This window comes from Nematostella vectensis, chromosome 8 (assembly GCF_932526225.1).
Source record: "Nematostella vectensis chromosome 8, jaNemVect1.1, whole genome shotgun sequence".
NCBI classification, from domain to species: domain Eukaryota; kingdom Metazoa; phylum Cnidaria; class Anthozoa; order Actiniaria; family Edwardsiidae; genus Nematostella; species Nematostella vectensis.
The window spans coordinates 16,028,869-16,043,520 of record NC_064041.1 but is presented as its reverse complement, the minus strand read 5'-3'; the positions used below and the strand labels follow the sequence as shown (position 1 = coordinate 16,043,520).

At 43.2% G+C, this 14,652-nt stretch overlaps 2 protein-coding genes across 2 annotated transcripts; one reads left to right on the top strand and one right to left on the bottom strand.

Annotated features, from left to right (window-relative positions):
• Positions 1-2,010: 2,010 nt before the first annotated feature.
• On the bottom strand, positions 2,011-12,590 carry LOC5505346 (ATP-dependent DNA helicase Q5). The gene is made up of 14 exons (XM_032373771.2): positions 12,305-12,590; positions 11,395-11,953; positions 10,639-10,726; positions 10,416-10,512; positions 9,971-10,082; positions 9,689-9,796; positions 7,630-7,684; positions 6,986-7,065; positions 6,676-6,724; positions 6,363-6,556; positions 5,864-6,068; positions 3,443-5,203; positions 3,159-3,234; positions 2,011-3,082 (listed from the first exon to the last, which is right to left on the bottom strand). The coding sequence occupies exons 1-14, from the start codon at positions 12,399-12,401 to the stop codon at positions 2,991-2,993; spliced, it is 3,573 nt and encodes a 1,190-aa protein (XP_032229662.1). The 5' UTR covers positions 12,402-12,590; the 3' UTR covers positions 2,011-2,990.
• A 137-nt stretch (positions 12,591-12,727) lies between these two features.
• On the top strand, positions 12,728-14,613 carry LOC5505345 (proline and serine-rich protein 1). The gene has a single exon (XM_048731054.1). The coding sequence runs from the start codon at positions 12,914-12,916 to the stop codon at positions 13,679-13,681; it is 768 nt and encodes a 255-aa protein (XP_048587011.1). The 5' UTR covers positions 12,728-12,913; the 3' UTR covers positions 13,682-14,613.
• Positions 14,614-14,652: the final 39 nt, after the last annotated feature.

Below are 14,652 nucleotides of genomic sequence, written 5' to 3'. Positions count from 1 at the left end.
CCAGGATGCTTCCCAGGGGACCCAAATGTGCACTCATACTTTATTATTGCCCCTACGTCACGAATCTCCAATAATTAAATATTTTGCATTCCGTACTTCTTTATGTATCAAGAAACTACCGAGGCGACGGCAGGGAGAAGGTGGCCATTAAATGCTACGTGATAAGCGCTCAATTTTTAACAATAAAAGTAAATTTCCCCCTAAAATATAAACTAGCCAAGGACTTATTTCTACCAAAGCCAACAATGAAAGTCTGGGGTACAGTACGTACATGTCCTCGCTAGACCGCGAAACTTAGAGTTTTAAAGTTGTCTTTGGAGGAGAAAAGCCGGCTAAAGTGGATCGGACAGTGCATTTCACGTCTGGCTCTTGGATTTCCGAGCGGATTCCTAGAAAGCAGGTTAACGATAACCCAGGAATGGTAGCCGTGTTTATCCGTATGTTAGCGTGTGTTCTAGGAACCGGTTGTTTTAGCTGTTGGTGTTCGCGGTGCAATCGTCCTTGCGATTTCTTTTAGGATAACAACCTAAACGTCTTACACTTCTTGCTTCTTCCGGACACTTAATGAGACCCTTACTTATATGACATAAGTATGCAAACTGCTCAGAAGATAGTCCGAACGGGACATAGTACGATGGCAAATGGAAGAAACAGGCAGAATCATAGGGAAAGAATATAATTTCAGAGCGAATAAAAGTATGTCTCTTGGTGTCAAACGGACCTCAAAGCCGTATGCCACAGATTTTAACAGAGGCTTGGCCCAAGAGCAGTGGGGAAACTATCAGTCATAGTCCAAAGACCCAAATGGCCACAGGGAAACCATCAGATATCGCTATATAATCTACGACTAGTTTTACGATTTTTCTATCGGCCGCTGGGTAACCATTAACAGGGGCCCAAGCACGCCCCCCTCCCCCCTATTTTCAGATATTTGGCTTTGAAATAACAAAAACCCTTCCCTAGCCCCCCCCTATTTTCAGATATTTGGCTTTGAAATAACAAAAACCCTTCCTTAGCCCCCCCTATTTTCAGATATTTGGCATTGAAATAACAAAAACCTTTCCTTAGCCCCCCCTATTTTCAGATATTTGGCTTTGAAATAACAAAAACCCTTCCTTAGCCCCCCCCTATTTTCAGATATTTGGCATTGAAATAACAAAAACCTTTCCTTAGCCCCCCCCTCTATATTCAAATATTTGGCTTTGAAATAACAAAAACCCTACCTTAGCCCCCTCCCCCTATTTTCAGATATTTGGCTTTGAAATAACAAAAACCCTTCCTTAGCCCCCCCCCCCTATTTTCAGATATTTGGCTTTGAAATAACAAAAACCTTTCCTTAGCCCCCTCCCCCTATTTTCAGATATTTGGCTTTGAAATAACAAAAACCCTTCCTTAGCCCCCTCCCCCCTATTTTCAGATATTTGGCTTTGAAATAACAAAAACCATCCCTTAGCCCCTCCCCTATTTTCAGATATTTGGCTTTGAAATAACAAAAACCCTTCCTTAGCCCCCTCCCCCATATTTTCAGATATTTGGCTTTGAAATAACAAAAACCCTTCCTTAGCCCCCTCCCCCCTATTTTCAGATATTTGGCTTTGAAATAACAAAAACCTTTCCTTAGCCCCCCCCCTATTTTCAGATATTTGGCTTTGAAATAACAAAAACCCTTCCTTAGCTCCCCCCTATTTTCAGATATTTGGCTTTAAAATAACAAAAACCTTTCCTTAGCCCCCCCCTATTTTCAGATATTTTGCTTTGAAATAACAAAAAAACCTTAGCCCCCCCCCTTTTTGGAGCTCCTGGATCCGCCTCTGATTATCATCGCCAAATGTACTAAATAAACCATGGCTAGTTCCTAGACCATATGGGCCACAGGAAAACCATCATTGATTGCTTTTATGGAGACCGCAAGCATACACGTTCACAGGAGCAAAATTATGACGAATGAACGAATGCATAAAATGCAATGAAAAAACCTTTAAAGAATACTAATATACACACTGATCATAGTTTTTTTTTATCCAAAGTATTTAATTCACATCTCATGCTCTTTAAATCACAAAACTTTGGTGGAAATAAATATATTAGAGCTCATATCATTTCTTCAGCAATTTCATTATTATCATAGCAATTCAAGTCACAATCCAAGATAACATTAGAAATGTCGAAATCCAAATAGGGAGCCTAAAAACGGAACTGATGACGAAAAACACGGGCATTAAACAACAATAACAAGAGCGACGCACCACTTGCGCTAGTCTCCTAAGCAATCATTGTGACCTCTGTCACGCTATGTACTGGAGCTCTGTCACGCTATGTACTGGAGCTCTGTCACGCTATGTACTGGAGCTCTGTCACGCTATTTACTGGAGCTCTGTCACGCTATGTACTGGAGCTCTGTCACGCTATGTACTGGAGCTCTGTCACGCTATGTACTGGAGCTCTGTCACGCTATGTACTGGAGCTCTGTCACGCTATTTACTGGAGCTCTGTCACGCTATGTACTGGAGCTCTGTCACGCTATTTACTGAAGCTCTGTCACACTATGTACTCGACCTCAAACGAATAGCGTGGCAGAGGTCAGAACGATCGCAGCATAGGACATTTGCTCCTTCTTGGGTGCATATATCCTGGACTTTTTGGAATTTTTTACAATTATAATTCTTCCCGTGGAAAATACAACAAAGACAAGAAATCGTAAAACGAGAAAGTTCTTTTCAGAGGTTTCATGGAAGGGCTTCGAAGAGATTGTGCTTCATTCTTTTAACAAAGTCCCTTTAAGACACCTAAAAGGATCTCTAATAAAACTCGCTTCTGCGTTCGTCTTGGGTATTTATTTCATAGAGACTATTTTTGGAAATTTTTCCAAGGGGGTTCGCTTTCCATATAATAATATCTTTTTTTCCAATGATGAACGGTTGTTTCTACTGGTGAAAATCTCCACGAGTAATAAGTTGAAACTTCTCGGCTCGTCTGAATGACCTCGATGCTTATTTAACAAACTTCTCCCAGTCAGCATCGCTTCCGTACGTCTTGCATTCACTGAACAAGTTCTTAATCGCCAGTCTGACTGCGGCTTTTACTACCAACAGAATAAAAAAGAGGTTGTAAGGGGAACATATCGCCAAGTACTTTGAAGCTTCTCCAATGATACCTACATTGCGATTCTGGAAGAGTTTTACTGGATTCCAGCAAACTGTGAGTCAGGTTTCGCGCCAGCGACTTGAAAAGATCCTGACAAGACAGACAGGTTATAAAACGAGAAAAACCGGTTATAAAACAAGCCAGACAGGTTATAAAACAAGCTTGACAGGTTATAAAACAAGACATACAAACAGGTGATAAAACAAGACAGGCAGGTTATTAAACAAGCCGGGCAGGGTTATTAAACAAGCCAGGCAGGTTATAAAACAAGGGTGCAGAGAGCGCGCTGTCTCCTCACCTTGGATGCAATGCGGCCCTCTTTCAAGTACGGGCTGAGGTACTTCACGACCACGTGGGCCACGCCTTTGACACTCCCTGGCGTCGGTCCAGATGGTTTCCATGGAGACGACGGCTTTTTATTCGCCATCAGTAACGTCATTTTGACATCATTACGATGGCTGATCGAAGAAGTGTGTCTATGTTTATGATCGTGTCGAGACCGTCTCTTCGCTCTGTCACTTCGCTCTGTTCTATTAGTGTTAAGGTCAGGGTCAAGTTCAAGGTCAGGGTCAGGGTGAAGGACAGGGTCAGTCCGGGGCTCTGTAGCACGTGTTGTGTGGTTATCAAGTGAAGATTCCGTGGATTTCCCGGTGCCAGATGGAGGTATCATAGAACTGTCTTTCGGATTACAACTTGCTGTCGAAGATATGCTAGCTGCTAAATCCTCCAAAGTATTCGTCACTGAGCCTGATGTTCCTCGTAGAGATAATTGTCCATCTGTACTCGTTAAGGTATCATTGACTCTTTCGTCCAAATCAGTTTCTTTATTGCATGGTACCTCAACTTTTGCAAGTCTGGGCTTCTTACTCGCTCGCAACTCATCTACTGGGTGCGTTGCCGCAATCCTAGAGGTTTTCCCTACGCATTTCAAGAAACGCTTCTTGGACGAGTTCTCAAACTTTTCCTGGAACCCTCCTGTCTCATCCGCACCAGGCTCACTCGGCATAGAGGTCACGTGTTCTCCTACGGATGATACACTAGTCCCCAGACTCTCCTTTGATGTGAAAAACGTCTTAATAGAGGGACCAGAATTGTGGATTATTTTCTTTGTCCTCTTTGTTTTTGTAGGCTTTTCACGCGTATTCTGAGAAGACTTCGCCACTCGTCTTTCATCTTTGTCTGACACATCAGTCTCCGAGGTGAATCTTTTAGATATTTCTCTTCGAAGGCTACTTGCAGCTACAAACGAGCAGGAGGATTTGGAACCCATAACTTTACCACTATTTGCTTTTGAAGACGTTAGAATTTCCCCCGCAGTCGTAAATGTGCTATTTGATCTCGTTCTACCTTCATCATCACAGCGATCAGCCATTCTGTAGTCATCATTGTCAAAATCTCTCTCGATCCCTTTATCCACATAAGCACACTGATTATCATCGATATGATCAATACCATAATCATAATCGATATTGCTATCAAAGTCATCTAAATAGGCTTCGTGAATGTTGTCATGAAATCGAACGGACCCTTTTAGGGGCTTGGCAGGCCTTAACGTCTCAAATGACCTTCCATCCTCTTCGTGATCTTTGCTGGCCCCTGACTGTGACGAACTCCCTTTTTCTAGGAGGGTACGAGCAGTCACAAACGCGGACGTCTTATCTGGCCCACTCCCCTCGCCTGCAGATTCACTCTCCTGTGACAACATGTCCGTTATCGCTACATCCCTGACACCTTCCTGCTTGAGAAAAGCCTCTCTTGCCTTCAATTCTTTATCCTTCAGCTCCTGTAAGGAAACTTTTCTCTCTTCTTCCCCCTTAACGTCTACATTGCAGTCAAAATTCTCCCCAGCCGAAGTGGCAGCCTTGATTTCCTTCGCTTTCTTCATGCAGTTGGCGCGGTAAGTGGTGTGAAGTTTGCTGCTACGGAAAACAGAGTATTCCAAGTCTACGGCATTTCGTTCGGCAGTATACAAAAGGTCGGACAGACGGTCCACTGCTCCGGACGCCCGGACGTTAGCTTTCAAGGCGGTCTCTATCATCTGTAGGCAGTACTCGCGGACCTGCAAGGAAAATAAACAAAAGGTTCAACACACACATACATCAGATTTAAAAAAAATCCTTTGTTTCTATAGAAATGTATGCTTTCTCACACTTGGTACTTTGCAAGGATGACAAAATGGCAGGTAGCCTGGAGAAATGTACAAAGTTTGACGCCTCCTTACCTTTCGTCTGGAGATATGCACAAAGTTTGACGCCTCCTTACCTTTTGTCTGGAGATATGAACAAAGTTTGACTCCTCCTTACCTTTAGCCTGGAGAAATGCACAAAGTTTGACGCCCTCTTACCTTCACAGGTAGCCTGGAGATATGCACAAAGTTTGACGCCCTCTTAACTTCACAGGTAGCCTGGAGATATGCACAAAGTTTGACGCCTTCTTACCTTCACAGGTAGCCTGGAGATATGCACGAAGTTCGATGCCTCCTTACCTTCACAGGTAGCCTGGAGATATGCACGAAGTTTGACACCTTCTTACCTTCACAGATAGCCAGGTGATGTGCACAAAGTTTGACGCCTCCTTACCTTCACAGGTAGCCTGGAGATATGCACAAAGTTTGACGCCTTCTTACCTTCACAGACAACCTGGGGATATGTTCAAAGCTTGACGCCTCCTTACCTTCCAGGTAGCCTGGAGATATGCACAAAGTTTGACGCCTTCGTACCTTCACAGGTAGCCTGGAGATATGCACAAAGTTTGACGCCTCCTTAAGCCGGCATCCCCACCCCGGTGTGTCGTCATTGGCTGATGAAGTCCTGGGCTGGGTACCACGCCTCTTTTTGAACTCACTCTGTATCAGCTTGGAGCGGAAGGATCTCTCGTCATCTGAGCCGCCATCTTTGCCGCTCGTTTCTTCGTCATCGTAAGAGCTTTGGAAAAAGATATGTGAGCACGTACTGTAGGATTATAGTGGTAAATTCGACGGTAATGGTGAAACTAAGATTTTAAAACGATAATTTTAGTTAAGTGATAACCAAATAAAGCGATGATCAACGCAAAGGTTACACTTCAAATCTTAATGATGTAATGGTAAAAATGTTCCCTCCAGAGTACGAGATACTAATAACCCTGGGTTGATATCTCAAACAATCACAAAACCTACACAAAAATTTCGTTTTAGGATACTACTGAAAAAGAACAGACATGAAAATGAGTTTACTCACGTGATATCATAACCGCGCCGCCCTCCCCCGTAGAGGTCTGGGTCTTCCCCTGAAGACGGTGCATGCGCAATGTAAGTATGACCGCTGGCCATTTTCCCCTTCTTCATGCTCCCCGACATAACTCCTCGGCGCCAGTGATCAGCGTTTGACTCGCAAAGGCGCGGAGTTTTGCAGTAATCGCAGCCCTTGTTGCACTGGAAAAGATAACAACACTAAATTTGTTATTATCCGTGCACAACATGTTCTGTGAAAGTATGTTCCAATGCGGCTATCAGGAAATGTATGTATTTATGACATATTCTCAACTGTGTACCTGAGGCATTTCGTCACCAAAGTACTTGGCTATTCTACCATGCCGGCAGCTGAAAAACAAGGCATTGATGAATCAAGACTTGTGAAACTGATGCACTCAACACGAGCTTTGACACACTGTAGATGCTTGCGACAAGCATATTAATGCAATCATCATCGTGATCATCATCCTTCTCCTCATCATCATCATCAGACATGCACATTAACACGAAACGTTTCTGACAAACTTATTAATGCCATCAGCAATACAGCAATAGATCAGAACGTACAAAGGATATTCAAGATGGGTGGCTAGCTATGTTCATTTTTACCTCGGCTCTTCACAGTATTCGACCACAGCCTGAAAGCTTACTTGGACCGCCTTGTTCTTTTGAGCGGCATTAGCTTTTTTCTGCAAAAAAAAAAAAAAAACCAGGGCAACATTAGAGTGAGTCGCACGCAGGATTTAAATGCTATGAGTGCAGATGCATTCTTCCCCTCCCCTCAATTCCATTATCATCAACAACACCAACTACAGTACAAGACCTACGACAAGACCAACAGCAAGACCAACAGCAAGACCAACAGCAAGACCAACAGCAAGACCAACAGCAAGACCAACAGCAAGACCAACAGCAAGACCAACAGCAAGACCAACAGCAAGACCAACAGCAAGACCAACAGCAAGACCAACAGCAAGACCAACAGCAAGACCAACAGCAAGACCAACAGCAAGACCAACAACAAGACCAACAGCAAGACCAACAACAAACAACTCAGCTTTAACCTTAAGAAAACAATAATCTTATTAGCTGTGATTAACTGATATCTGAGAGACTCATACTATAAAAGTAGTTTTATTTCCAGCAAGATCCAGTAGGTTTTATTGGTTAAGAAGAATGTTTAAATCATAGACAAAGGGTGTATTAAAACTCAAGCTGTATGTGAATAGAGATGAAGATGTGTCGCGTCTTACCAGTCTCTTCTTCATGTCATTCTTGATTAAAAACAAAACTTGATCTCTCTCAGCACTGTAGATAGACAAAATAACACCATACATTTGGATTAAACTAAGATGGGAGAAGACAAATGGATCAATGGACATACTTCTTTATTAACATTACCCTCTAACACATGTAATACAGGATAGACAGTTTTCCATTACTTCCTACCCAAAACTCAAAGTAAGTAATACCGTAAGTAATACAAGCGGCAGTAGGATAGTTGTCCATCACTCACCGTGCGTAATACAGGTGGCAGTAGGATGGTTATCTATCACTCACCGTGAGTAATACAGGTGGCAGTAGGATGGTTGTCTATCACTCACCGTGCGTAATACAGGCGGCAGTAGGATGGTTGTCCATCACTCACCGTGAGTAATACAGGCGGCAGTAGAATGGTTGTCCATCACTCACCGTGAGTAATACAGGCGGCAGTAGGATGGTTGTCTATCACTCACCGTGAGTAATACAGGCGGCAATAGGATGGTTGTCCATCACTCACCGTGAGTAATACAGGTGGCAGTAGGATGATTTCCATCACTCACCGTGCGTAATACAGGTGGCAGTAGGATGGTTATCTATCACTCACCGTGAGTAATACAGGCGGCAGTAGAATGGTTGTCCATCACTCACCGTGAGTAATACAGGTGGCAGTAGAATGGTTATCTATCACTCACCGTGAGTAATACAGGCGGCAGTAGGATGGTTATCTATCACTCACTGTGAGTAATACAGGTGGCAGTAGAATGGTTGTCCATCACTCACCGTGAGTAATACAGGTGGCAGTAGGATGATTTCCATCACTCACCGTGCGTAATACAGGCGGCAGTAGGATGGTTGTCCATCACTCACCGTGCGTAATACAGGCGGCAGTAGGATGGTTGTCCATCACTCACCGTGAGTAATACAGGCGGCAGTAGGATGGTTGTCCATCACTCACCGTGAGTAATACAGGTGGCAGTAGAATGGTTGTCCATCACTCACCGTGAGTAATACAGGCGGCAGTAGAATGGTTGTCCATCACTCACCGTGAGTAATACAGGCGGCAGTAGAATGGTTGTCCATTTCTCACCGTGAGTAATACAGGCGGCAGTATAATGGTTGTCCATCACTCACCATGAGTAATACAGGTGGCAGTAGAATGGTTGTCCATCACTCACCGTGAGTAATACAGGTGGCAGTAGAATGGTTGTCCATCACTCACTGTGAGTAATACAGGCGGCAGTAGAATGGTTGTCCATCACTCACCGTGAGTAATACAGGTGGCAGTAGAATGGTTGTCCATCACTCACCGTGAGTAATACAGGCGGCAGTAGAATGGTTGTCCATCACTCACTGTGAGTAATACAGGCGGCAGTAGGATGGTTGTCCATCACTCACCATAAGTAATACAGGCGGCAGTAGATGGTTGTCAATCACTCACCGTGAGTAATACAGGCGGCAGTAGAATGGTTGTCCATCACTCACCGTGAGTAATACAGGTGGCAGTAGAATGGTTGTCCATCACTCACCGTGAGTAATACAGGCGGCAGTAGAATGGTTGTCTATCACTCACCGTGAGTAATACAGGCGGCAGTAGGATGGTTGTCCATCACTCACCGTGAGTAATACAGGTGGCAGTAGGATGATTTCCATCACTCACCGTGCGTAATACAGGTGGCAGTAGGATGGTTATCTATCACTCACCGTGAGTAATACAGGTGGCAGTAGAATGGTTGTCCATCACTCACCGTGAGTAATACAGGTGGCAGTAGGATGATTTCCATCACTCACCGTGCGTAATACAGGTGGCAGTAGGATGATTTCCATCACTCACCGTGCGTAATACAGGTGGCAGTAGGATGATTTCCATCACTCACCGTGCGTAATACAGGTGGCAGTAGGATGGTTATCTATCACTCTCCGTGAGTAATACAGGTGGCAGTAGAATGGTTATCTATCACTCACCGTGAGTAATACAGGTGGCAGTAGAATGGTTATCTATCACTCACCGTGAGTAATACAGGCGGCAGTAGATGGTTGTCAATCACTCACCGTGAGTAATACAGGCGGCAGTAGGATGGTTGTCCATCTCTTCCTGCTCTGCCTGACTCCTGGTAGTATCCCTCCATAGATTGTGGAAGACTCCAGTGGGCCACAAACCTGCAGATGAGAAAATCATTCAGACATTGTAATGTACAAGTGCAACTTCTGATGAGATACTGGAAATAATGCCTAACTGACATTATCCTTGTCCACATCCATTTCTCTCCTTACATCACCCTTGTTGAGGCCAATGATTTACCTGACATCACCCTTGTCAATGCCCAGCCTTACCTGACGTCGCCCTTGTCCACACCCATGCCAAAGCTGATAGTGGCACAGATCACAGCCACCTTGCCTTCCATCCATTCCTGCTGAACCTTATCCCTCTTATCTGACTTCAGTCCTACAGGATAAGCAAATAACACGACCGTCAATCTGATGTCTTCTGTTCTATATCAATATAACAAAAGACTGGGCAAAATATATTACTGTGTTTCCTAGCCTTTAGGGCTGTGCACAAGTTTGGTAAAACAATCCATGTATCAATGCAATTACCAATTAATTGTAACACTCAAGTTTCCTTCTTCCATCACCTGATTGTCACCTAGCCAGTAGCACTGCAGAACTACGGTACTGCTCTAAAACAAGTGCACAATGTTCACTAAACTCTCTGCATTGAAAACTTTTCCCTGATAATCCTTCCTGGAAATTCTTGATTTACTGCACATAGAGTCACCTGCATGGTAGGGCTTTGCTGATAATCCCTTCCTGGAAAGTCTGGAAGCTACCTCTTGACAGGCATCCCTCGTACGACAATAGATTATACCACTCCCCTGTTGCAAAAGAAAGAAGCATCTCACTGAGTGGCATTGCAAGGTCCTTGAAGGCAAAAGCCTACCCTACTGCCAAGAATTGTTATAACAGAAATATCAACCACCTTGCAATGTCCACAGTTTTACCTTTGCTTCACCGGAGTCCTCATCTTCCAGGGCAGCATCTGCAAACTGCTTAAGATCTGCATAAGGGTCCTCAAGAAGCTCTTTAAAACTAAATGGAAACAGAGAATAATAAGCTGAGCCAAACAGTGGTTATACACAGTACCCAAAAGTCAAGACTTTAAAACTGAATGGAAACAGGGAATAATTAGCTGAGCCAAACAGTGGTTATACACAGTACCCAAAAGTTAATAGCACATGACATATAGCTATCATGTGTTCCACAGGCAATGTCCAGAAGGAGAGAATGGTCCTGAATCCAACCTACTTAAGTGCCAAGATAAGAAATAATGAAGGTAACTGCTGAATTAATAAGAAGGTAACTGCTAAATAAATAATAAGGTAATTGCTAAATTAATGAAAAGGTAACTGGTAAATTGATAAGGTAACTGGTAAATTAATAAGAAGGTAACTGCTATATTAATAAGAAGGAGACTGCTAAATAAATTGACTTCTGATTGCATTTTCTCAACCCAGAAAATGTGATTGAGTTCATTATCTGTCTGTACTTTGGACAATAAATATTATATCTAAATGCAAATGGGTCTAGTCCATTTGCCAGCAGCCTGCATGCATCTGGTTTGAATTTGAAAACCGGATGCATGCAGGCTATTTTTTTAAATGTACTTAATTGAAAGAAAAATAATACCATTTTCAACATAACCAATATTTGGGGTCAGATACTGTAACTACTCCTCCGCTGCCCCCCCCCCCTCTAACCTGATATCATAGTAGAGGTTAGGGCGATAGCACTGGCTCTTGAATACTGCAACATTGGATTGCATGTGCAATGCTGTCAGAATATCCTCCTTTACTCTTGATGTTGCCGTAGCTGTCAGAGCAACCCAGGCAACGTCTTTATACTTATTCCGTAATTTACCAAGCCGGAGATAATCTGGACGGAAGTCATGTCCCCACTGAGAGACGCAGTGCGCCTCATCAACAGCAAATAAGGACAACAGCTTCCTTTTATATAAAGAATCCAAAACTTTTTGAAAGCCAGGAGTAGCCGCAAGTTCAGGAGTGATGTAGAGTAACTTAACGGTCGGCTTTACAAAATATAAGTCCTTCATTACTCGCTTACGCTCACTCTCAGGCAGTTTTGAGTTAAGAGTTTCTACCGTAATCTTTAGCGTTCGCAAGTAAGTAACTTGGTCCTGTATTAGTGCTATCAGGGGAGAGAAGACGATAGTTATCCCGGGAGCGACTACGGCGGGAAGTTGGTAGCACAGGGACTTTCCTGAGCCAGTCGGCATGGAGACAAACACATCTTGTCTGCCTGAAGAATAAAAATGTTAGTGTTCAATGAAAAAGATAAAAAATATATATCTCTTCAGTAAATCTATGTTATTTCCTACACATTTCCTTATCTTTACTGGAAACAGTTGTTATTTATGGGTTACCTGTGGTCAAACCCAATAAATTTCTGTTTCAATAAATTCGACCATATATAAAATGCTTCCCATCGCCCTGAAAACTAATGTTAAAAATCAAAAAAAAAAAAAATAAGAAAATAATCAAAATTTGGTAACGAGGGAACGGAAGTGGAAGAAATGAATGAATTCTCGATTTGCTTTTTATCTCCTCCCGTCGAATGTTTCGTTGACTACAAATATCGACTCCAACAAACCTTTGCTAACTGTCTCACACGCCCTCTGTTGTAGTTCCGACTTGAATTCACGGAATTTGAACACATTTCGCAGCGTTTTCTTGAGATCTGTGGCCATCGAAGAACTCACTATTTACAGGCGCTCGATAACTTTTCGGAGCGGTCGATACACTCTCGTACCGTGACTGGGACCGAGGGCGAACCAAATACATCCGAAGGTGAGAAGTATATTTTTGTAATTCGCACCACAAAATGAAATAACAATGATAAATCACTTGTTTCCACCAAGATATTCAGATTCTCTGAATTTAATATTCATTGTAGAAGACTAGATTTCATCATGATTCTTTGTTGCACGGTGGGTTACCTGTGTGACTTGTTTATTTTTGTTTCCTTACGTACTGCTCATGACGTTTGTGCGCTACTAAAAATAGAAAATTTGTAATGCGCTATCGTGAGGTGTGAAACATCGTGAAGAGAAGGCAGTTTATAAACCTAAGTTCACAGCTAGCTTCAGAAGTAACCCAAAAGGTAGTCACTCAAAGAGAACTAGGCTCTCAAAAGCACTTTTTTAAAGGGGAAAGCGATTCCAACTTTGTTTTTGCAAAGTGAAAAAGAAGCTCATTTATTATGGATCCAACAGCTTTCGCCATTGTGAAGAACGAAGTTCATCGTCTTCCGCATGTAGACGACAAAATACAAGCGATAGTTTATGCCCAGGGGAACTTGTATGCGGAGCAAATCAGCGAGCTTTTATCCACGATGAGCTTCGACGATGACAAGCTAAAAACTCTGCAAAACTGCGTATCGAAAATGCTCCCAGCCAGCTGCATGGGTGTTTTCCCGATTCTACGATGGTTCCGTTCAGATCGCTCGCGAGTTCAAGCGGTACAAGTGTTAGCAGGATATATCACTGATCCTATGAACTTTAACTCGTTCAACGAGTTATTCCCATATGCTCCAGATAGGGAAATGATCCGACGAGTTATGACAAATCGCACTGGCCCACCCCCCATGGCACCCCAGTATGGCCCTGAGACAGTTGGGAACCCTTACCCATACGGGCGACCCAAGCCAAGACTGGACCCTAATGACCCGGCCTACCAGCTTGTCGACAAAACTGTTGATGCTGTTGCAAGTGGCATCTCGTCATTCCTGGCACCTCGACGCAGCCAAGGTGCCGTAGTTGTTAACACCCCTGGCACAGTCGTTTACCAAACAACAACATCTACAAGCTACCCAGGCGGCATGACAGTGGTTAATCCAGGAGGGGCAACTGTCGTGAGTGGCCCTGGGATCAGGGTGGTGACTACAGGGGCACCCCAATACCACCCATATCCTCAACAGCAGTACTACCAGCTGCCTCCAGGTGCTATGCCGCCACCTTACAAGCGATAGAACTCTTATTTTCATGGTGCCATACTGCCTCCTTATAAGCGATACATTGACACAACTCTCATTTCCATTGTGCCATGTTTTTTAGCATGTAGCATTCCCCAATGTTGTTCTCAGGCATTAAGGACTCATTACAATGGGAACCTTGATTTAAGGTTTCAAGGCCGTAGCTAGAAAGCTTTGTTAATTTGGGGCAAGCCTCAGATATTTCTTTATTTGCCTCAGGGGCAGACACTATTTTTTTTTTGCCTTTTGCAAATTCCTGCTCCCCTAAGGGGGCAGCTGCCCCGTCTCCCCGAAAAGCTAGCTACGGCCCTGGCACCCTATCCTAGTGCATGCAGGCGCATACACAGGGTGCGTGCACACCCCCTCCTTGGTGGCCAAAAAGTGTCATTTCTTATTATGGAATCTTCAAATGCTAGGCTTTTTCCATATATTACCTATGACTGTGCACCCCCCCTCAGCCAATCCTAGGTATGCGCCTGGCATGCCTGTTTCTTGTTGTTACACTGGGGTGATGTGTCACCCTCCATGGTATAAGGGCCTGGTTTAACAAGGCTTAGTTAACTGGCAGTGAGTTAACTGACCTTAGTTATTCTCTGAATACTGTATGTTTATAACAACTTTTTTACTATTACTGTACATCATAAAAAACACATCAATATCAAACAGTACAATTATTTCAATTTCAAATATAAAAGATCCTTAGGATCAAAATAAAGCATGAACAGTAATCTGTAGATTCAACAATCTCATCATGAGATTAATACAGGTAGTGAATTTGTGAAGTAATTAGAAAAAGTTTATGAAGTGTTTTTCTATCGATGTATCAAGCACAAAAATATGAATAAAATAATGTGTATTATTGGCTAAGTGCAGTGACTATATCAATGTATGAAGCACCAAAAATATGAATAAAAAGATGTGTAGTATTGGCTAAGTGCAACTTTTATAACAAGAAAAGTAAGTGAAGA